The following is a 25,350-nucleotide window of genomic DNA, read 5'->3' as shown; positions in this document are numbered from 1 at the left end:
CCACCTCCATGCTGAATGATAAAAGTCACCTGGCTGGTAGGATTACTTAGACTACTCCCAGAGGCCAAGATATATGGAGATCCAGTGCTGCTGCCTCATGGCAACATTTGCCTGGCCAAGTGAAACTGACCCATGTGTTCACAGGTCAGTTTGGTGCTTTTTACTTGTGTACTCATAGCCAAGTGTGGGTAGAGACATGGCAGCACAGTCTTCATGTGGCTGTACCGCACCTCTGTTCCCGCATTTCTTGCACAAGTGTGGACATGCTTGTAGCCATGGCTGTTTCTGCTGTTGCGAATGTGGTGGTTTCCTACCTTCTTTAGGCCTTGATTTTCCTCTGTCGCATTCTCACGTGTGCGATGATGGCCCCACCACAACCTGAGAAGCGAAAGAGGAAGGTTTTGACTCTGGAGAAGAAGTATGAGATATTGAGCAAAGTAGATGCGGGCTGGACCACTTCACGCATTCTGCAGTAATATGATCTGGCACACTTAACTCTGTTTGATATCGAGAAATCACAGGCCAAGCTGACTCAGTATGGACATAACCACAGCAATGCCACCAAGAAGGGCGACAGGAGTGTGACATCTCAACCCCAACACTCTGTCACTGACCAGTCAGGTTTGGTTTGGTTCTCCCAAAAACAGGGTGCTGGCGTGCTTGTACATGGGATTGACCTGAAGGAGGTAACCAAGAAGTTTGCATGCTCACACAATGTGCACGACTTCAAGGCATCGGAAGGCTGGCTTGTACAATTCAATGGACTTACTGGCTGTAAGTCTCATGGCGAGGGTTTCGAAGCAACAGCGGAGGATGCTGAGCCATTTCGCCAGAAAGTGTAGCGCCTGATCGAGGACAAGGGCCTTGCCCTCTGTCAAGTGTACAATGCTGATGAAACTGGCCTCTTCTACTGCTCCTTGCCCAGCAACACCTTGGCAGATGAAAAGAAGACTGCACCTGGTAAGAAGTTGTCCAAGCAGAGTGTCTTGGTCTAGGACTGCGCCAATGCTAACAGGGTGCGCCACCTCAAGCCCGTTATTGCTGGACGCACAAAACAGCCAAGCTGTCTCTGTGGGTTGATGAATAACCTGCCTGTTTTGTGGTAACATTCTGTGAAGGCTTGGCTTACCTGAAAGATCATCAGAGACTGGTTCCACAGACACTCTGTCAAGAAGGTTCTCTGTTATCAAACAGATGAACTTGGTATCCCTCATGACCAGGTAATGGCACTCCTAATCCTTGTCAATGCCCCTGCGCATCCATCCGAGAAGGAATTGGTTGCTGATAAAGGTCATATCAGGTGCATGTTTCTGCCACCTAATACGAATGCTCTCATTCAGCCAATGGACCAAAGTGTTATCATGACGGTGAATAGACTGGACTATCTGAGGTTCCCTGATGAGGTGATGGTGGTGCTAGAGGTTGAACAAGGGGTCAACACACGTGAGAAACAGACCTTGAAAAATCTTTGTTGTTACAACATCATCTGCCGTGTTCAACTGGGTGAATGCCTGGAAGAAAGTCTCCGTCAAAATCTTGAAAGTGGCTGGTATGGTCTACGTCAGGGATACAACGCCACGCACGACTCTGAGGGATTTCACGCAGAAGATTTCCACCCGTCTATGTACTGCAAGAAAGGCTGTGGACATCAACAATGTGAGGGACTGCTTGGATGATGATGGCAGGTTATGTGACATTGTATGATGAGGAGATTGCCGCTGCTGTCTTCGTGGGGCTGACAGGACAGCAATGAGGGCAAGGATGAGGACCCTGACTCTGAGCACCCCTCCATTCCATCACTACCTTGATGCAATATGTGCCTACATTGAGCAGGTGCTCAAATATGCTGTGCACCCGCTCTGCAACAGGAACTTGGTGCCACTAAAGCTGGTGATGGATCTGCGAGCAGTCAGAGACAGTCATCCTCCGTCTGAATTGTCGCATCTATCGTCAGACCAAGATCAACTCCTTCTTCGAGCCTGCCACCCTCACGTGTGCAAGCCCATTCTCCCCATCTCCATCATCTCATCCCCAGTCTTCACTCTCAGACCCACAACCGAGCATATTGACAGCCGCTGAGTCCCCGTTACACGTGAGCTTGTGGCTGCCTTCAGAGTCTCCTGAGATGGGTAGGCCTCCACCACCTCGCCACATGTCCCCGTCCAGCAGTGGCGGCAAGAACAGGGTGGCAGCAGAGGAGGAGGAGGATTACACAGGAAAGCAAACAGCAACAGACCTTATGGTCCTTTCGAGGCTGCTTGTTAGAGAAAACCATGACTACAAGATCTAACTCTACATGCTGAAGGATAAGGATAGTAAAGCAAGAAGGCTCCCCCCACCACCAAACCCTCCAGGAAAAAGTGAGAAAAACCACCATGCAGCATGGAAAAACTGACATGGAAATTTAATAGGAAACACTGTAAAGGAAAAGTCACATTCTATAATACTTTATCTATAAGCTACCCGATAGAGTAACCTGAAAGAGAAAGTAAACAAATAAAACAATAGTTACGGCATGACATTATAAACCGGTACATTGAGTTAATGGGAAGTCTGCAGACATAACGTGGAAGCTACACACTGCACAGTGTGGATGTTTAGGGGTGGTGCGGCAGCCTTGCCTGGCGCTTTTAAGGTAGGCAGCAGTCAATCAGGCCCTAGCTCCGTTTGCTCCACTGAGACAAGGAACTCTCCCATGTGGGACAAGTACACAAGTTTCATCCTCAAGCAGTGACCCCTGGTAGATTAAAAAAAATCCCAATGGTGGTCACTTGACTAACAGGGACCCTCAGTGATCCACAGCCCATCACATGTCGAAAGTAAGAGTAGTGACCGTTAACTCAAGGTTATCTGTGCAGATCCTAATCTGTGCTTATATTGCTTTCTTTGCACTGGGGAGATTGAAAAATAGATAAGACGGGTGTCTTACATAAAAGGTGACTGCACAGTGCACAGTGTGGATGTGCAATGCACAGAGTGGATGTTTAGGCTGCGTTCACACCAAGCGATTCGATTCGATTCAATTCATGGAGAATCATATCGATTCATGATTCGTCTTGATGCGACATGTTAATTCCTATAGGAACTGTTCACACCAAGCGAATCAATTCAATTCAATTCATGGCGATTCAAGGCGATTCAGAATCACTTGATGCGCGAGGGTCCATTTTTTCATCAGTCACGGGGATTCAGTGGAGGAGTGAGCACCATGCTACCGGACGTCCTGATAAATTTAGTGAGAGAGCGACGTGCTATTTATGATGCTAAAAAGTGGAACAAAGATTTTGGTGCATTCACAACGATAAACATATTATGTCTATTTTTTTACTCTATTCAGTCATAAATGAAGGATGTCTATTTTTTTACTGTATTCACAGCCATAAATAAAGGATGTCTATTTTCTTAATATATTCACAACCAGAAACAAAGAATTTATACTTATTTTTACTCTATGCACAACCAGAAATAAAAGGTATGTTTTCTTAATGTATTCTGTATTCATAACCAGAAATAAAAGATGTCTTTTATACTGCATGAAACACTACTTCTCCCAACTTTCAGACTTTTTAACAGTTCACTTCTTACCTAAGGTAAATGGCAATCCTTTCTTCAACTCCAACTGCACGTCGGTAATTAGTATTCTGTTTTCTTATGTTGGGTGCAGTCAACTCCACTAGCATTTTAAACTGTTCAGTGGTCATCCTAAAATAATCATAAAACTTGTCTGAATTGTTTATCAAATCTGGGAACAAGTGTCCGAAACTCCCAAAATCAGGTCTTTTTGCATTAATTTCATGCACCCATATTCTTCTTGGACGCCTACGCCTACGCCGCCTCAGCCACAGCAACACCTCTATTTCAGCAAGAGCGTCTACGTCCATCCTTGTTCAAGTCAGCCTTTGCACTACTCCCTGTTGATTCTGACAGTTTGATTCTGTCGGTATGAATGGCGCTGATTCAAAATGAATCGAATCAAATGATTCTCCATGAATTGAATCGAATCGAATCGCTTGGTGTGAACGCAGCCTTAGGGGAGGAGGAGGAGAAGGAGGAGGAGGAGGCAGCTTGACATTTGTTAACCCCTAAAGACCACATTTTTCTGAAGCAATGTTTCACCACAGCTGCAATCGATTTTTCAGCTTTTACCATGGTAAAATTTTTTCTTACAGAATTGAAGAGCTTGAAGTTACACACCTGAAAAAGCCAATCTCAGTCCCCTAGGCCTAACTGTTACTGCAAAACCACCCATCAAAGATTATAAAAGTCCCCAGTCACGGGAAAACAGGAAAACATTGATGGAAACCTAATTATTGTTAGAGAATCTTGCCAAAATCAATGTAAAATATGTTTTATTGATGAAACTAGGTGTATGAGTCAATATGAGAGTAAGAAAAGAAAATATTTTTTTTTTCCTAACTCGAAAAATCTGCCCAAAAAAACTAATTCTTGCAAAAGAACCTTACCAAAATCAATGTAAGATATGTTTCCACTGATGTAACTAGGTGCAGGAGACAACATGAGTCATAAAAAAAAAAAAAAAAAAGTACACAGACAGAATGATCATGGCAGGGATATTCATCCATCCATCCATCCATCCATCATCCAATCCTACATTGCCCCATGAGGAGTGTAGGAGCCCGGGGCTAGGCAGTTGGTCTCGACATTTAAGATAAGAGTGACCAGCCTCACTCATCCCTGAGTGGCATTACATGAGCAATCAACCCCAACCATCCCTTGGATATAAACCTTCACCGGCTCAATCCGACTGGAGTGCAATAATTACCCACTAAACCACGATGCGCCAAAATTTGGTTATCGTTACCACCCAGTGTAGTAAATGGTTTCCTGGTGTACAGGAAACCATTTGGATTGTAACTCAGTGTAGAGTCACCCACAGGCAGAAGGAAAAGGAAAGAATGAAGGAAAGAAAGACAGAAGAGGGAGTGTAAAGTCACCTGTAGGCAGAAGGACAAGGAAAGAATTACTGAGAAATATTCAGGACAAAGGATTGGCAAGGAGGATATGGAGGTGGGGTGGGGGGGTCTCTGGTGGGGGTGAGGGGGGATGAGACACACCCCCAATGCAGGGGAGGTGGTGTGGGGGGTATTATGGTGGGAGGAAACACACACAATGGGATCACAGCAGGGAAACTGCCAACATCATTCAATCTAAAGGGGGGATGGAAGGAGGTGGAGGGTCTCTGATGGGGGTGAAGGGGGATGAGACACACACACCCAATGTGGGGGAGATGGTGTGGGGGTATTATGGTGGAAGGAAACACACACAAAGTGATCACAGCAGGGAAACTGCTGAGTTATTTGATATGAAAGGGGGTGTGGAAGGATGTGGAGGAGGGGTGTGGGTCTCTGGTGGGGGGTTAGGGGGGATAAGACACCCCCCCAAATGTGATGTAGATGCAGTATTGGTGAGTAGTGTGGTGGCTGTATCCAATCAGCAAGAGGGAGGTGGAGTGGCTGGGAAGGGGGTCCCCCCACAAACGTGGTGAGGGGGCGGGACCTTCCTTCCCACCATCTCATCCCTTAGTTCTGAGTGGGTATGAACAATTTATGTCATAAAAGGGGATGGCTTAATGCTCGGCAGTTTTTGACACACCTTCTACGATCATCAGTCATAGGACTCTACGTGGCAAACTGATGATTGAGTCACAGTACTTTAGGGGTTAAACACCAGCTGGGGGCTAGTGGGTTACGACACCTGACTGCCGTTCACTAGGTGGTAAGAACTGTGGATTTTTTTGGATTTATATTGTTTATGCATAATTTCTTAGTGTCTAGCATTATACTGGATATTCCCATGTGTGTTTTGATGTCTAAATACATTAGCTGAAAGACCGAAGGACACTGCCACAATTAAGAAGGGTAAAGTATTGTACATATAGGTTGGGTATGGGTAGGTATGATATTTCTCTGTATCTGAATTTCGCCCATATCAGGATGTACCAATGACTCTATTACAACGGATAATCAAAAGATTACGGTACAGGTATACTTCAATATACAATACCCCTCGATGTGATACCCTGGCTTAACGATGGGGGGTTGAAATACCATCATACTCCGCCTAATGATGGCTAAACCCCGGTTTTGATTGTTTTTACCGATTTTGATATTTTAGACTACAACTGTGTGTTTAGGTTGATTTATAAACTGTTTTTAGATTAATGTGTTTTGGCCATTGTTGGGGTGAACACTGTCATTTTAGGGTACAGTTTACTAAGCTTGATTTTTTCTACACTTACATTTGATGATTTTCAGATTTTATTTGTTGGTTTTAGTGAGTTATTTAGAGGTGTTAGGCTTAGGTAAACTTCTTTCACTGTTAGGCCATTTAGATTGACTTTAAACTTGTTTTTTGGGCTCATTTGGGTGGGTTTCGGACTTGGTTGGAGAGGAAACCTAAGGCTGAAATATGCACCCCATTACTTTTCATGTTAAATCTACCCCGATATACGATACCCCACCTAATGATGGGCTTTTACCTAACAAACTGCATCGTTAAACCGAGGTATACCTGTACTTCAACCAATTCTTTTTTTTTTTTTACATCTTTCCAGTACATATAAAAAATATTCTCTTGACAATATTTTTTGAGGTGGGAGCATCTCTCGGAACTAGACTGTCATTCAGTAACCCACAATGATTTCTTAAAGAAAATAGCTAGAAAGAAGGGAGAATACCAACAAAGTTTTTCCAGTTTTCTAGTTATTTTTGTACTTGTGTATTGCTGTGGGGTCTAGCTAGTTTGTGGCTTAAACAAGAGATAAATAATTCCACATCAAGTTGCACAGAAAACCAAGGAAAAATACTGCATTCAGTATACAGTACACCCTCAATATAATGAACTAATTGGTACCAGACCCTTGACATTAAAGCTGATAGTTCGTTAAAGTAGTAGTAGTAGTTGTTGATCCCTAGGCAGTCTGGCCGAACAGCCCCGAGTCCCTGAGAAAGGTCATGGCCGAGACCGGGCTTTCCCACAGAGCTCTCAAGGAGTGTATGTTGTGTTGTTGGCATAGGTAATTGTGTGCAATGCAGTCTTCCATAATGTGTTTAATAGTATGGGGTGCTGTGTTGCATTCTGAACATGCATCAGCGACGGAGTCGTCTAGCCTCTTCTGGTAACTTAAGAAGGCTGGATGATGCCCACATCTCAGCCTGGCCAGGTGGACCCTGTCCTCATGGGGGAGATAGGATTCGGAGGGGTGGATATCAGGAGGCCATGCATGCAGCTGTGTGTTGTCTTTAAGTGACTGAATGGAGCAGCGAGTGATTTGAGTATGGATATGCTTCTGGAGGCTGGTCTGAGGCGGGCAAGGGGGGAAAGATGACAGTATTTGTGCATGATATCGTGTGCTGGGTGTTGTTTTAATGCTCCTTGGTGTGTGCAGATGTGCTGCCACGTAATGTAGTGGATGTTGTGGGTTTGTGGAGGCTGCAGTGAGAATTTGGGTGACTCTCATGTCTAGATGATCCTTGACTTTGAGGACTTTGGTTTCTAGATGTAGGTGGTCTGTGGGTGTGGTAGCTGTGCAGCCTGTGATTATTTTAGGGCCTTGTTCTGTACGGTCTGCAGAGTGTTGTAGTGTGTTTTAGTGAGGTTAGAAGCCCAAGCAGGGCTTGCACAGTTCATCACTGAACATATAGGTTGTTTGTATAGTGTGGTGGTGATTTCTTTGTTGTGTCCAAATGTTGTGTGGGCAAGAGACCTCAGGGCATTGAGTCTTGGTGTTATTTTATTTTTTATGTTTGTGATGTGTTGTTTAAAAGACACTGATGTATTGCATGTTACAACAAGGATTTTGTGTGTGTGTGTGTGTGTGTGTGGTAGGGGAGTGTTGTTTATGGTGAGGTGTGGAATGTGACTGAGTTCTGCTGTCCAGTTTGTGAGAAGGGTCACTGTAGATATGACTGGGGCTATTTTGCGCCTGTTTGCGGTGAACCATTCGTGCAGTGTGTTGAGGTAAGGTTGGAGGATGTGTGCAGCTGTGTTTGCATTTTAGTGTGTACATGTGAGTGTTATATCATCTGCATAGGAAGCTATGTGTATCTGTGGTGTGTGGGGTGCAGGTATGTTGTGCATGTATAGGTTAAAGAGTGTAAGGGACAAAACAGATTCTTGGGGATGCCATTTGTGAAGTTTCTGATGTTAGAAGACTGACCGGCAAATGTTACATGTGCACACCTTCCTGCTAAGTAGTTTGCCAACCATCTCTTTGTGTTATTGTGCACGTTTGTATTGAGTATTTTGTTTGTGAGGTTGTGGCGGGGGATGGCATCAAAAGCTTTGCTAATGTCTGACCTAGCTGAATTCACGCCATCAAATACTATCTGCGTAAGGTCTGTAAGAAGGGTGTTTGTGGAGTGCAGCAGCCTAAAGCCATGTTGCGATGGAGCTGGGGAGGAGTCCGTTAAAGTCGAACACTATGCTGTTCAGTAATTTCCCAGGCATTGTGGATTTTACCGAACATAGATTGTTAAATAACGTACAGGGTGTTGTTTAGCCAGTCGTAAACAGTAACATACAGCTAGGTCTAAATGGCTCTTATTCTCAATATATGCTCTATTTATGGCTCCTCTCACAATGCTGGTCACCAAGAGACTGATTCAGCATTCAGAGAGAGAGAGAGAGAGAGAGAGAGAGAGAGAGTACGTGTGTGTGTAGGGACACCACGATGGTCGGTGCTCCCTGTGCATCCATCCTTTTCATCACCGTCTTCATCTGGACCTCCTTTCCCACCCTAGGATGGAGTGAGGAGTAGTAGCATCCAGAGAGCCAAAGTCTGCCCTATTTAATGGGTCACACTTCCATTCACACAGCATTCAACCCCATGGAATCCTGGCTCCATCTGATAGGCCAAAAGGTTTCACCAAGTACTGTAGCTTCACATATACTGTACTTATCTGACAGAGTCAATCTGAATGCTGTCACATTATAAAAGGGGTGCCAAATCCCTGGTTATGCACTTTTCTGCACAAAATTCATCCAGCCAGATCAATCTCTTGTCAGTCCCCTAGCCTCACCGACTTCAGAACCTCTCTTCTTTACACACTCATCCACCATATTTCTTCACATTTTCTTTGGCCCACCTTGCCTCCTCCCTCCTTCAGATTCGCTCAGATATACTTTTTTCAGCACTTTCTTGTCATCCATTCTCTTCACATGACCATACCACACACTTCCCCATTCCACATCTTTCACATATCAAATTATTCCGTATCCTATCCACTCTCTGTACTCCACATACATTCGTCAGCAGTCCCATCCCCACTGCTCTTACTCTCGATGTTTCATTCTCATGCCACACCATAGTCTCACACCCATAATGTTAAACTTGCTCATGTAAGCCTTATGCAGCTGCAATACTCAATCCTCTGTTTCTTATCAAGGCCTTCATTGCACCAGCTACTTTCCTTCCTTGTGTCACTCTACTTACCACTTCTTTTGCACATTTTCCTCTTTTCTCTATCACTGTACCCAGGTATTTGGAGTCTCTCATCAAATCCAGTCTCTCTCCATTCACTGTTACTTCATACTGGGAGTCACCTTCTCTCTCAATAACCATCCCTTTACTCTTTTTTACAGTACTCTCAAGGCACGATGTTCACAGACATCTTCAAAACACTGCACTAACCTACCAAGTTCTTGTCCGGTATTTGCAAGTAGTACTGCATCAACTGAGATATTCCATCCACTGCCATCCCTCTCCCTATTACTCGTGTTCTTACTTTTCTTATTGTCCCATCCACACACACACACACACATATATATATATACTGAACAACCACGGGGACATCACACAACGCTGTTGCACACCCATACTAATCGTGAACCATTCACTTGGATTCCCATGTACCCTTACTCATGCCTCACTGCCACCATAAAAACCTTAACAGCACTTTGCAGTTTACTATCTACACTGCACATGTGCAGAACCATCCACAATCCTTCTCTCTCTACTTCATTGTATGCTTTCTCCAGATCTATAAATGCCAAAAACACCCTATAGTCCTTCTCACAAACCTTCTCCACTATTTGTCTCACTGCAAATATTTGATCCACACATCCTCTGCAATTCCTAAAGCCACCCTGTTCATCACTCACTAGGACTTCTGATCTCTCTCTTACTTTCCCTATAAAAATTCTTCCTTATACCTTCCCAACAACTCTCAACAGACTTAGGCCATGATAATTCTTGCACTCACTTCACTCACCTTTGTTTTTGTACATGGGTACAATCACAGCCTTTTTCCACTCTACTGGCACAGTTTCACTCATCCATGCCTACTTACATATCTCCAGCAAGCACTTCATTCTCCTCTCTCCACTACACTTAATCACCTCTGTATACACCTCATCAACCCCAGCTGCTTTCCCATTTTTCAGCCATTTCGTTACGTTCTTTACTTCTGCTTGTGTCACATGTCCTGGCACTGCATTCCTTCTCCGCACACCCCCAAAACCAATCATGTTTACTGCCGCTCTGCTTTCTCCATTCCCATGCATCAGGCTTTCAAAATATTCTTTCCATCTAGTCCTTCCTTCATCCCCATGGGTTAATAATCATTTCCATCCTTCATACTTTCACCTTTCTTTCCATTGTCACTTCTACATTTCTGCATCTCATTCCAGAATAACTTCCTGTTTATAGTAATATGCATTTATTCTTCTTTCTAGATCATCATTTACCTCCTCCTTTTTCCTCATCGCAAGTCTCTTTACATGCTTTGTGCTCAGTTATTTCAATTGAACTCCAGTCCTGTATCCACTCTAGCCACTTCGTCCTCATTTCCTACACTGGTTTCTTAACCTCTTCATCCCACAATGCCGAACCTTTCTTCTCTGTTGTTACTCCTGCCACACCACACACCACTTTAGCATTCCCAATGAAGCAATCCCTATATGAATTCCACAAGCTGTCCAGATCCACTTCATTTTAATTTGCTAATTCCAATTCCTCCCCTATTTTGGCCCAGTATTCTTTTTTTTTTTTTCCAATCCGAGGAAGAAGGAACCAAAGGCCACGAGCCAGCAATAACTGTTCCCTTCAACAGAAAAAAAAAAAATACAAGAGAGAGCCAAATTCAAGATCCGATTATTTCGAGATGCCTGGACACAATGCGTTTGAAAGATTGGAGATCATAGGAAGCAGGAAATACAAACAGAGGGAGACAGTTTCACAGCTGACCTGTTGCATAAATGAAGGACTGGGTGTAAAGGTTAACGCTTGCATTAGAGAGTTGGACAGAAAAGGGATGAGAGTTTGCTGCTAGACGGGTGCGTAGCACCCGTCGGAGAGGTGTAGGAATATATGAAGACAGTTCAGAGAAGCAGTGACCACTGAAGTAGAGACAAAAAAAGAGATAAAGATGCAACAGTGCAGTGAAGAGACAGAGGTTGAAGGGAGTCAGTACGAGGAGGAGAGTTAATGAGACGAAAAGCCTTTGACTCCACCCTATTGAGAAGAGCTGTATGTGGGGAACTTCCCCACACATGAGAGTTGTACTCTACACAGGGGCGGATAAAACCCGTGTATAGAGTCAACAATTGTGCAGAGGTAAAGAAGGAATGGAGTCGGCTTAGCACACCTAATCCCTTAGAAGCAAATTTTACAGATGTAATATGATCTTTCAAAGGTAAGTCCTGAGTAAATGAAACCCCAAGCAGGTTCAAGGATGATGCAGGATTAAGCTGAATATTAAACATTAGTGGGTATACCTGTGGAAGATTTTGTCGGGTTGATAGGTGTAAGAACTGAGTCTTAGATGCATTAAAAACAACCAGATTATTTTTACCCCAGTCAGAGATACGAGCCAAGTCAGACATTAGGTGTGCCATAGCCTCATCCCTTGTTTGTTGAAGTAACTGTTGAGATGGGCGTTGCGGGAACCGAATGGAAAGGTGAAGGGTGGAGTCATCAGCGTATGAGTGGATAGGGTTAGATGTACAGCTTAGAAGATCATTGATAAATAAAAGGAAGAGAGTTGGTGATAGGACAGAGCCCTGAGGAACACCACTGTTGATAGATCTAGGAGAAGAACGATGGCCGTCTACAACAGCGGCTATAGAACGACCAGAAAGGAAGCTAGCGATGAAGGCACAGATAGAAGGACAGAAACCGTAGGAAGGCAGTTTGGATATTAAAAAGTTTATGCCAGACTCGATCGAAAGCCTTTGAGATGTCAAGTGCAATGGCAAAGCTTTCGCCAAAGTCCCGAAAGGAGGATGACCAGGAGTCTGAAAGGTAGGTGAGAAGATCGCCAGTGGTGTCCCTGACGGAACCCGTACTGACAATCGGAATGAAGGTTGTGATAGGAAAGATGCCTTTAAATTTTTCTATTGAGAATTGACTCGAAAACTTTTGAAATACAGGACGTTAAAGCAATTGGACGATAGTTGGAGGGTTGGGAGTGGTCACCCTTCTTTGGGACTGGCTGAATGAGAGCAAACTTCCAGCAAGAAGGAAAGGTACAAGTTGACAGACAAAGGCGAAAGAGTTTGCCTAGGCAGGGTGTAAGCACAGAAGCACAGTTCTTGAGAACAACAGGAGGGACCCCATCAGGCCCATATGCCTTGTTAGTACTGAGGCCAGTGATGGCAGAAAATACATCAGCTGAAGAAATTTTAATGTCAGCCATGAGGAAGTCAGAGTGGGGAAGTGATGGAGGAACAGCACTGGAATCATCTAAGGTGGAATTGGAGGAGAAAGTCTGAGCGAAGAGATTTGCTTTATCAGTAGAAGAAATAGCTACAGAGCCATCAGAGTAGAAATGAGGAGGGAAGGATGATGAGGTAAAGTTGTTAGAAAGGTTTTTGGCAAGGTGCCAGAAGGAGCGGGAAGAATTCGAGTTGGAGAGTTGAGAGCATTTAGTATGGACGAAATTATTTTCAGCAGAGTGAAGAACAGACTTAGCACGATTCCGGGCAGAAACATAAGCAAGATGTGATTCATGGGTGGGTTGGCTCCAGTACCTTTTATAGGTCCTCTCCATGTTGTGGACAGCATTAGAACAAGTGTGATTAAACCAAGGCTTTCTTGCATTAGTCAAAGGATATGAGAAAGGAATATATGCTTCCATGCCCGAGAGAATAACCTCTGTAATGCGCAAGGCACACCCAGATGGCTCCTGGCCATGGAAGCAATAATCATTCCAGGGAAAATCAAAGAAGTACTGCCTGAGAGCCTCCCAGTCTGCAGCTCCAAAATGCCACAGATGTTTCATTGGAGGGTCCACAGGCCATACTGGAGCGATAGGACAGGTTAAGGTGATGAGGTTGTGATCGGAGGAGCCCAAAGGAGAGAAAAGATTAACAGTGTAAACAGAAGGATTAGTTGTAAGGAAGAGGTCAAGTATGTTGGAGCTCTCTCCAAGGTGGTCAGGGATACGGGTAGGGTGCTGTACAAGCTACTCTAGGTCACTAAGGATAGAAAAGGAGTAGGCTTGTTCACCAGGTGGATCAGCTTCTTGGCTTTCAGTTTCTCTCCCTGACTGCTTCTCTCTCTCTCTCTCGGTCCACCTCACTCCTCTCAGTTTGATTTTACAGAACGAAAATTCATTAAATGAACTTAATGTTCGGCCAGCTCAAGGTGGTCATTAAAACCAAAATTTGTTAAAAAAGGGTTCTTTATATCAAGGATTTACTGTAACTGGGATACTGTACTATCAGGTTGACCATGGAAAAATGCAAGGGGATAAAAAAATCTCAGCCAAAAAGAAATATAACATTAATAATAAAAACACACAAGACAGGGGTACAAAAACAGAAGAGGGTAAGCAGGGGTTTAAGTCTAAAATTTTAGGTAGCTACTAACAGTAAGTGGGATTGTGACACAGCCGAGAAGGTTTCTGGTCTCTCGTGTCTGTAGGTTGGAAGCAGCATCCCTCACTAGCCGTCCCAATTCTCTCAGGTCCCTCATCCCCATCAGCTGCTCCACACCTGCTTCCTGGGGCTCATGCCTGTTTCAGTGACATTACATGTGAACAGTGACATTTTGTATTCTCTCCTCTATCTCTAGAATCAAATTAACAAATGTGAAAATAACAAAAATTGTGATCTCACCATATGTGTACATTCAGTATGCATGGATTCAATGCAAAAGGCCATTGTAAAAGCTGGCAGGAATGTAGTGTACATGGGGAAAATGCAAAGTGTGTTGTTCTCTATCAGACGCAACCATTTGGGAGATGTGTTGCACTAAACCACCCATGCAGAGAAGTCATGGTTGTTATGTTTAGTCCAACAATCCTTCAAGCCTCTCCCCTTCTGTTGCCATGTGTGCTCTGCTGACTGACCAATTCTGACCCACAGCACTATCCCACAGTGTGTGTGTGTAATTCACCGGGTCGGTCAGGATCATTTGATGGTCGTGATCGTCAGCATTTTACCCTCCCGGAAGGAAGCTGACAGCTCATATAGTCCGATCTAAGGGCAAGGCTGTGACCTTCACACACTCACACATCCGTCCCCTTGCTCAAGGGGGACAGTAACCACCCACTTCATCAGTGAAACTTTTCGCAACCTGAGCGAGGCACGAACTCCCGTCTACCAGATGGCAAGCGAGAGCGTTACCACTGCACAAGCGAGCGGTGTGTGTGTGTGTGTGTGTGTGTGTGTTCTGACCCACAGCACTATCCCACGGTGTGTGTGTGTGTGTGTGTGTGTTCTTACCTAATTGTATCTTTACAGGAATGAGTCAAGCTTGTACTGTCCCGTGTCTTAAACCATATTTATCATACATATCCTGAAATTTGTGAATTGTTTTGGCACACTATTTCATTCGGTAGTGCATTTCACTGATCAACTGCTCTATTTGGGAAACGAAATTTCCTTACGTCTTTATCACCTCTCTTTTTATGCAGTTTTTTGCAGTGTCCTCTTGCTGATGCTTCCCCATACTGTACATTAAATAATCATTTATGTCTATTTTCTCCTTCCCTGATATGCATTTATATAGCATAATCATGTCACCTCTTTTCCTTCTCTCCTGTAGTGTTGGTAGATTCAGTTTATTTAGTCTTTCTTCGTAGCTTAGATCCCTTAAGCTTGGTACCCATCTTGTAGTGGCCCTTTGAACTTTTTCAATCTTGTCTACGTGTTTTTTGAGATGAGGACTCCAGACTACTGATGCATACTCCAGGGTTGGTCTGATGAATGATGTTATTATCTTTCTTAGCATGTCTTCATTTATGTATGTAAACACTATTCTCATATTGGTAAGCAGTGTATACATGTTCCGTACCTTCTCACTGATGTGGTCAGCTGGAGATAGTCTGTTATTGACAATCACACCTAGGTCCTTCTCTCTTTCTGATGTGTGTAGGGTTTTATTTCCTAATGTATAATCCCAATCAGGTCTTTTTCCACTTTTACCAAACTTTATTACATGACACTTGTCCACACTGAATTCCATTTGCCATGTATTACTCCATTCATGAAGTTTATTTAATTCTTCTTGCAGCTCTTTACAAGAGTCTGTGTTAGTAATTCTCCTTTGTATTTTTGCATCATCTGCAAACAGATAGCTTTCATTTCCAGTGTTACTGTCTGTATCATTTATATACACTAAAAACATGATTGGTGCCAGCACTGAGCCCTGTGGTACTCCACTAGTCATTTCTTTCCATGATGAGTAATTTCCCCTTAGTACTGTTCTCATTTTTCTTTTCACGAGAAAATCTTGCATCCAACAATACAGTTTGCCTCAAATTTCTCCTTGATGGTACAGTTTCCATAAAAGTCTTTGGTGTGGTACTGTGTCAAATGCTTTCTTGAAATCTAAATAGATACTGTCCACCCATCCTTCTCTTTCCTGTAATGTGTCTGTTACTCTATCATAGTAGCTCAACAGATTAGTAACACATGATTTTCCTTTTCTAAACCAAGCTGTCTTTCTGTTATCATACTGTATTCTTCTAGGTGATTTACCCAAGCTTTTCTTATAAGCTTTTCTAATACCTTGCTTACAACACTGGTTAGTGATACTGGTCAGTAGTTGAGTGGATTCTGTCTATTCCCTTTCTTCAATAAGGGAACAATGTTTGCTTTCTTCCAAATATCAGGTAGTTTACCTTGACTCAAGGATTGCTTGAAAATTTAAAATAATGGTTTACTTAATTCCTTTGCACATTCACGTTGCACCCAACATGAAATTTCATCAGGACCATTTGCTTTTCCTTTGTCTAATTTACTTAGCTCCTCCTGTATTTCTTTTTCTGATGTTTGTATATCTGGTAGTATGTGTGGGCATGCATGTTCCACATAATCCCTCTCAAAATTTTTTTCCTCAGTAAAAGTTGATTGGAAATTCTTGTTTAGTGCTTCACAAATATCCCTCTCTTGTGTATAGGTGATTCCCTCGTCCGTAATGGATTGTATTTTATCTTTTACTTTGGTTTTAATTTTGATGTAGCTGTAAAATAGCTTTGGTTGATCACTACTTTTATTTATGATATCCTCCTCAAACTGTTTTTGGGCTTCCCTCCTTATTCTTGTACAGTACCCTCGCATCCAACATGCGTTTGTCCAGCACGATTCGCGTCCAGAACGGAGAGCAAAAAATTAGTTCGATTTAATACTATTTAATGTGCTCATCTTGCATCCTTGACTTAGAGTCATACTCATCTAGTTTACTTTTCAACTTGTCCCTTTCTTCTTCCAGCCTCTTATTATCCCTCTTGAGCTGTTTTATTTCACTGGATGCAAATTCGTTACTCACTTTCAATTCTGTTTTCTCTTCCTTGCTCTACTCTGCGCATACAAACTTTTTCCAGTTTACTTCATGGAACATTGACCTCTCTCTCCTGCTCTTGGGTTCGTTCCTGTAATTCTCTAATTACTACCCATACCTTATTTAATTCCTGGACATTCCTCTCTGCTGTTTTCTCTACTCCACCTGTTCTTGTTTGGTTCAACATAGTACTTCCACTTCGCACATCATCTTCAGAGAAGCCCTCAAAATTCCTTTTCACCATATGTAAACAATGCTCCATCGCCCTCCGCCATTGTGCAACCATATGGAATCATTCAATTTCCACTATATCTTGTACTCTTTGACCAAAACCTGAGGTTTTTTTTACTACTGACTGATAGGACCACCACTCAAGCACTCATTTACATAATCACAACAGGCTGGTCTCCTCTTTCGCCACTGATTTAGCAATTATTTCCGCGCGACCCAGGAAGAGCTCCGTCTCTGTCGGCGACCTGTGTGTGTGTGTGTGTGTGTGTGTGTGTGTGTGTGTTTTGCCATAATATCTCATAAAGTTGTGGACAAATTTTCACCAAACTTTCAGAAACTAGCAACTATGTGGATGTGCAGAAGCATATTACTTTTAGTGAGGATTTGATCAAAGACAACTGAATGCCAGCTGCCATATATTTTTAAATATGGATTGACTTTTTGCAAAACACAGTGACTGAATTCCACAGAATTATGCTAATTTTCTTCAAATTTGGTTTGTGGGTAACTTGTACCTTACCCAACACCATATTCTGGCAGGCAATTAGCATTCAGTGCCTGAATGCTTTTGTTTTTCATTTATTTTAATGTTTTTCTCTTGAAGGGATCCTGAAACGGAAGGCACATGTGAATAATTACACACTTGTTTTTTCAATATTTCTTTTCATGTATTTTAGTTTTTTCTTCTGTGTGCTTTCTTATCTGATGTCAAAGGCTATTCTGGGTTCTTTTAACTCTGGTAAAAGGCATTATGGCCATACTTCAAATCCTCCTGAATATTTCCATAAGACACCATCCAAGCTTACAGATATTTTTTCTCAATCATACTCAACACCTTTAAGTAATCTATCTCACATACTCAAACTACTTTCTATAATGCCTGTTGATTCATGGTATTCTATAGCTAATTTACTTTTCCAAATCCATAACTACTACAAGCAACTTCCTGTTCACTTCCAAATACTTCAAGAGAGTCTTGGTGCATCTATCTGATCAGCACATATCCTGCCCTCCATGAATTCATCCTGCTTCACCTGCACACACTCTTCTGTTGTGTACTTCCTTTCATGCTATGAGTCAATACTCTATCATACATCTTTCACTTCCACACTCAACAATCAGACATCTCTTTGGTTGGCAATTGTTCATCTATAACCCATTCCCTTACATGAAAGATCATCCAGTTCTATCTTTCTTCCACTCCCCAGGAATCCTTCCTTGTATCCAGGCAAATCTACAGAGCTTCCAGATCCATTCCATTACAACCTATCCTCTGTTGTAAAAACATAACTCAAAATATACAACCATCACACAGTAAACAAAGTTTAAATAAACACCCTGTTATCTATCAATCTATTGCCAGACGCCTTAATCCCGTACAGGGTGGCCACAAACAAATCGCCTCCACATCACCCTGTCTCCCACCATTTCACTACCCTGCTCCCAACTCACCCCCCCCCCTTATATACCTCTCCACTCCATCCCTCCATCTCATCCTCGGCCTCCCCCCTCCCTCTCCCCCCCTCCACCTCACTCACATACACTCTCCTCATCAGTCTCTCACCCTCCATCCTCTCTACATGGCCAAACCACCTCACTGTGTTCCTCCTGATGCTTCCTATCACATCCATATCCACACCACAACACTCCTTTATATCCTCATTTGTCAACCTGTCTCTTCATGTGACTTCACAGGCTCCTCTTAAATAACTCATTTCCACTACTCTCACTCTTGACTTGTGTCCTTCCAACATCCAAGCTTCACTTCCATATGTTAGAGTTGGTATTACAATACTGTCATATAGTAATTTTTTCACTTTCATGCTCACTTACCTGTCTCTTATCATTACTTTCAAAGAACCACCAACCTTTCATCCTTGTTGCGAGCTTTCAAGCACTTCACCCTCTATATTTCCATCCTTACTCATCACACTCCCCAAGTACTTAAAAGTACTCACATTTTCCATTTTCTCGCCATCCAACCTCACTATACATTCACTGACTTCACCTCTCTCAAAGACCATCACCTTCCTCTTCCCTATATTCACCTTTAGATTCCGTTTCTTACACATTCTCCCAAACTCATCCACCAAGCCTTGCAGCTCCCCATTGTCTTCACTTAACAACACACTATCGTCTGCAAACAACAGAACAGGAAGTTTCGAAACACTACCCTCTCTCACTAGAGCCACTCCAACATCCACTGCCTTACCTTGTATTTCTTCTATTACCCCATCTATGTACAGATTGAACAACCATGGAGACATGACACATCCCTGCTTCAACCCAACCTTCAAAGAGAAAAATTCACTCAGTTCACTATCCACATGCACTGCAGCCTTAGCACCCTCATACATACTCTTCACAACATTCAACAACTTCCCATCTACTCCATATATTCTTAATACTTTCCACAATCCTTGTCTATCCACCAAGTCATATGCTTTCTCCAGATCCAAGAAGGCCACATACTTCTTTCCCTTCTCTAGAATCTTTCTCACTAAAGATCTAACATAATGGCTTAATTTTGGTTACTGCAATAATTTCATTCAGTTCAGGAAAAATCTCTCTGACTGGCGAAGCCTTACTCCCCATTAACCCATCATTCAGATGATCAATTTTTGTTACTCTATTCTGGCTAACATCAAGCAATCTTATCTGCTTAAGAGAATCTCTCTGACTGAAGGAGTTATGGTAACTAAAAAAAAAGTGAATGTGCAGCAAGGTTGGATGGTGATGAATTGGAAAACGTGAGTACATTTAAGTACTTGGGTAGAGTGATGAGTAAGGAAGGAGGTTTGGAGGGTGAAGTGCTTGAAAGGGTACAGCAGGGAAGAAAGGTTGCTGGTTCCTTGAAAGCAGTGATAAGAAACAGGAAAGTGAGCATGGAAGTGAAAGAGTTACTACATGACAGTATTGTGATACCAATTCTAAGGTATGAAAGTGAAGCTTGGACATTGTTGGATGGACACAATCAAGAGTGAGAGCAGTGGAAATGAGTTATATAAGAGGAGCCTGTGGAGTCGCATGGAGAGATAGGGTGACAAATGAGGATATAATGGAGCATTGTGGTGTGGCTGTGGATGTGGCAGGAAGCGTTAGGAGGAATACACTGAGGTGGTTTGGCCGTGTGGAGAGGATGGAGGGTGAAAGACTGACGAAGAGAGTGTATGTGAGTGAGGTGGAGGGGGGGAGAGAGAGGGGGAGGCCGAGGATAAGATGATGGGGTGGAGAGGTGTATGAGAGAGGGGAGTGTGAGTTGGGAGCAGGGCAGTGAAATGGCGGGGGACAGGGCGACATGGAGGCGATTTGTTTGTGGCCACCCCAAACAGGATTGAGGCGTTTGGCAATAGATTGATAGATAGACATTAGTTCTGTACAGCTTCCACTTACTTCTCAGTCATTTGCAATGAAAGGATCAATGAATTACACTTACCATATTTCAACCACAAGCTTGGCATCTTGTAAGCATGGGATCCAACTGGAAAGAGAGATAAATAAATAAGGTGTCATATAAAATAATGGTTCTATACAAGTTTGCATAATCATACATTCGAACAAATATTAATGTAAAATATATAGCAAACTAAACAGCCCAAACTGTCATCACAATCACTTATATTACAATAAAACTGTTACAAACATTAAGTACGACAGATTGTTTACAAATAGAGAGTATATATATATCTATATATATATATATATATATATATATATATATATATATATAGTCAATCCTCGTAAATCGGGTGTTCATAAATCACGGATTCGTAAATCACGGTTGGATGGTGAGGATATGGAGAATGTGAGTGCATTCAAGTACTTGGGTAGTGTGATGAGTAAGGATGGAACTTTGGGGGATGAAGTACGTGAAAGGGTACAGCAGGGAAGAAAGGTTGTTGGTACACTGAAAGTAGTGATGAGAAATAGGGAGGTGAGTATGGAAGTTAAGAAGTCACTGCATGATGGTATTGTGATCCCTACCCTGACGTATGGAAGCGAGGCATGGACCTTGCAAGAGGGGAACAAGTCAAGAGTGAGAGCAGTGGAAATGAGTTACTTGAGAGGAGCATGTGGAGTGACGTGGAGGGACAGGTTGACGAATGAAGAAGTGAAGGAACGTTGTGGGGTAGATGTGGATGTGGTTGAAAAGATTAGGAGAAATACACTGAGGTGGTTTGGACATGTGGAGAGAATGGAGAATGAAAGACTGACTAAGCGGGTGTATGTAGGTGAGGTGGAGGGAGGGAGAGGGAGGGGTAGACCGAGGATGAGGTGGAGGGATGGAGTTGAGAGGTATATGAGGGAGGGGGGGGTGAGTTGGGGGGAGGGGAATCAAATGGTGGGTGACAGAGTGACTTGGAGGCGTTTTGTCTGCGGCCACCCTTTGCGGGATTAGGGCGTCGGGCTATAGATAGATAGATAGATAGTAAATCACGGCTAGGTGGCTGTCAGACTGCCGGCAACCTTAAATCACTGTTAAGTCACGAAAATCATGGATCTAGGCACCCAAGTGGGTCTTTCCGAGGAGAACCATAAACCGCAGCATTCAAACTGAAAATCGCGACCCAACAACCAATCACCACGCATCCCTAGTGGCATATGTGCATACTAATGCCGCCATATTGTTGTTGTTCTTGTCCCGCCAGTCTGCACACTACAGAGCATCGCCATGGAGTACGAGAGTTACCTGTCTTTTTTGTGCAACTTCCCCCTGCCTCCTACCTGCCATGCCCCCTCCCGATCCCCCAATGAAGCACTCTATGCAGTATGGCGTTAAGAAGCTGCCGCAGTTGTCGTACAGTCAACGTTTGGAGCTCATTTGTCATGTTGAGAGGAGAGAGACATTTTCAAAGCTGGTGAAAGAGTTTGGGAAGAACAAGTGCTGAGAGGTTCTAAGTTCTTCCCAACACCACCCCACTCCATTCACTTAAGCAATTTCGTCATAGGATTAAGGTAAGATCCCATAATACATGCACTGAATATTCCTAAATCTGTATGATTGTGTTTGATGGTGCCTAGATAGCTGTAGGTAGGGTGCTGTGGGGGCAAGTTGGCCAAAGTCCAGACCCAAATTAATTTTTCACATAAGAGTTATTATTCATAAATCATCTATCTATCTATCTATATACCTAGGCTGCTTCCCCCAAGGAAAGGGAGGTAGCCGAGACAGGACGACACACTCCCCATTTACTCATCCATTCAAACACATTCATTCGCATCTTAGCCCCAAAGGGGAGAACGGACAGATCCTCACCGCACCACACTGCACTAGGGTCAACTGCGCAATCCAATCAGTGACATCCGCAGCAGGGCCCGACAGCAGAACTAGTTTACCCCTGCCACATCATAACAGACCCATCCCCTTAACCGCAACTGACCTGACTAGCTGATCAGACCAAATGCGGGAGAATATCCCCTCAGGGCTGCGTCATCACTTATTCATTCACAATTTCTCTCCATTTATTTGTCACGCATAGCCACTCTTCCTTGCTCAACAGACATCCCTCTCGCATCCAGCGCTCTCTTCACACTGTCCATCCACCCTATTCGTGGTCTTCCTCTCAGCCTTACACCTCTCACATCAGATCTAGTTATCTTTTTCACCAATCGCTCATTATCCATTCTCTCCATATGCCCAAACTATCGCAACACCCTCTGCTCAACTCTACCAGCCATCTCCTGAACAACTCCAGTTCTCCTTCGCACTTCATCATTTCACACCCGATCCATACGCGTCACTCCACACATACTCCTCAGACACCTCATCTCCATTACATTCAAACTTTTCCTCTCTGCTACACCCATATTCCATGTTTCAGCCCCATATAATGCAGTCGATACCACAACACCCTCATACAGCCTTCTCTTTACATCCATTCTAAGCGAACGACATTTAAACACTTTTTTCATTCCTCCCAGCACCTTTCCTACTTCATTTATTCTAAACTTCACTTCTGCATCTATTCTTCCATCCACAGCAACATATGACCCTAGATATTTAAAACAATCTACCTCCTCATGCAACTCACCATTCAAAACTATATTCATCCCCCTACCATCTATCAACCTCGTACACTTCATCACTTTACTGTTATTCTCATTTACTTTCAATTTCCTCCTTTCACACACCCTTCCAAACTCCTCTACCACCTGTCTCAATCTCTCCTCTGAATCAGTCACCAGTGCAGTATCATCTGCAAACAGCAGCTGCTTCAGATTCCACTCTCCACCATCAACATTCACCAGACTCAGACCTCCACCTAAAACTCTTGCATTCACCTCCCTTACAACACCATCCATGTAAATATTAAACAACCAAGGCGACATCACACATCCCTGTCGCAGCCCCACTCTCACGGGAAACCAATCACTCACAGCATTTCCCACTCTTGCACACGCTCTACTATTTACATAAAAACTTTTCACCCCTTTTAGTAACCTACCATCAAGTCCATACAATCTTAAAACAGTCCACAAAGCCTCCCTATCAATTCTATCATACGCTTTCTCTAAATCCATAAATGCCCAAAACACATCCTTGCCTTTCTCTAAATACTTTTCACACACTTGTCTCACAGCAAACACCTGATCAACGCATCCCCTCCCTCTCCTAAAGCCACACTGCTCATCACCAATCACTCCCTCTGTACCCTCTCTAACTCTCATAATTAACAATCTACCATACACCTTACCTACAACACTCAACAGACTTATACCCCTAATGCTAGTACATTCATACTTATCACCCTTGCCTTTATACAACGGGACCACACAAGCACTTGCCCAGTCAATTGGCACCATACCTTTCTGAAAGCACACATTCAACAATCTTACTAACCAGTCAACAATAGTCACTCCACCACCCTTCAGGCATTCCACAGCACACCCATCCATACCTGCAGCTTTCCCTGTTTTCAACTCCTTTACTGCCTTATCCACTTCCTCCTTCGTGATCAAAGAATCATTCAACTCTCCCAATACATTTATTCCTTGCACCCTTCCATCCGCCACAATCTCAGCCACCCTTTCCTCCTCTACATTTAACAATCTTTCAAAATACTCTGCCCATCTCTTCCTTACTGCATCCATCTCAATTAACATCCTTCCATCCTCTGCTTTTACTCGTTCTTTCTTCCCAGACTCTCCCTTTCGCCCCCTTTTCACCTCCTTCCAAAATATTTTCTTATTCTGTTGAAAATTCTCTGTCAGCCGCCTACCCCACCTTTCATCTGCTGCCACTTTAGCATCACGCACAGCCCTTCTCGCTCTATTCCTCTTTTCCTTATACCTTTCATATGACATCTCATCCTTCCTCTGCAGCCACACTTCATATGCACGTCTCTTCTCAGCCACAGCCATACTTACTTCCTCGCACCACCATTCACTTCCTTTTCTTACACCACCACCCACACATCTCACACCACACACCTCTTCTACATGCCCCACCACAGCACTCTTAAACAACTGCCATTCCTCCTCCATGCTGCCATTTTCCCGATCTTTCACTGCGTTCCACTCATCATTCAATTTCTCCTGATACTCTATCTTTTTCTCTCTTTTATCCAACTCACTCACTTTCAAACCCTCCCTGCCACACCTAACCCTCCTAGCTCTCACCCATCTCTTACCTACTCTTAACTTTCCCTCCACCAGGTAGTGGTCAGACATACCTCCACCCTCCCCTCCCAGAACTCTCACATCCAACAATCTTCCTATTACATTCCTAGACACAATCACATAGTCCATCAAAGCTCTATCAACAACCCTTCCACCCTCCTGTCTCACCCATGTATACTTATAAATATCTTTCTTCTCAAACAGCGTATTCCCAATCACCATCTCTCGCTCAACACACATCGCTATCATTCGTTCCCCATTTTCATTTCTTCCAGGCACACCATGCATACCAACTACGCCTTCAACTGCTACATTTCCCACTCTAGCATTCAGATCTCCCATCATTACCACATTCACATTCGCTCCAAAACTCTGCAGACACTCATCAACATCATTCCAGAAAGACTCCCTCTCTTGTTCATCCCGTTCACTACCAGGCCCATATGCACTCACAAACACCCACAACTCACGTTCAAATTTCGCTTTCACCCACATCAGTCTCGATGACACCTCCTTCCATTCAATCACACATTGCTGTACTTCCGGACTCACTAACAAGGCCACACCTTCTCTTGCCCTTCCTTCATAAATCATGGAATTCATAAATCACGGCAGTGGTCCAGACCCAAATTGCCGCGATTTACGAGGATTGACTGTATATATATATATATATATATATATATATATAAATATATATATGTATATATATCTATATCTCTCTATATTGTTTCATTTCGTTTCATTTTTAAAGG

General features: G+C 43.3%; 1 protein-coding gene across 1 annotated transcript in view; it reads right to left on the bottom strand.

Annotated features, from left to right (window-relative positions):
- Positions 1–25,350, bottom strand: part of LOC145412139 (protein unc-13 homolog 4B-like) — a 789,854-nt gene that overhangs the window by 573,097 nt on the left and 191,407 nt on the right. Inside the window, exons 5-6 of the mRNA XM_080282072.1 lie at positions 20,415–20,459; positions 13,832–13,976 (exon numbers count right to left, since the gene is read on the bottom strand). Of these exons, the coding sequence (XP_080138198.1) occupies positions 13,832–13,976; positions 20,415–20,459 (190 nt within the window). The remainder of the gene's footprint in view (positions 1–13,831; positions 13,977–20,414; positions 20,460–25,350) is intronic.

This window comes from Coenobita brevimanus, chromosome 92, assembly GCF_032717465.1.
Source record: "Coenobita brevimanus isolate Jiangsu-jjx chromosome 92, ASM3271746v2, whole genome shotgun sequence".
In the NCBI taxonomy this organism is placed as follows: Eukaryota; Metazoa; Arthropoda; class Malacostraca; order Decapoda; family Coenobitidae; genus Coenobita; species Coenobita brevimanus.
Note: the sequence above shows the minus strand (reverse complement) of the source record. Positions and strands in the feature narration are given on the sequence as shown.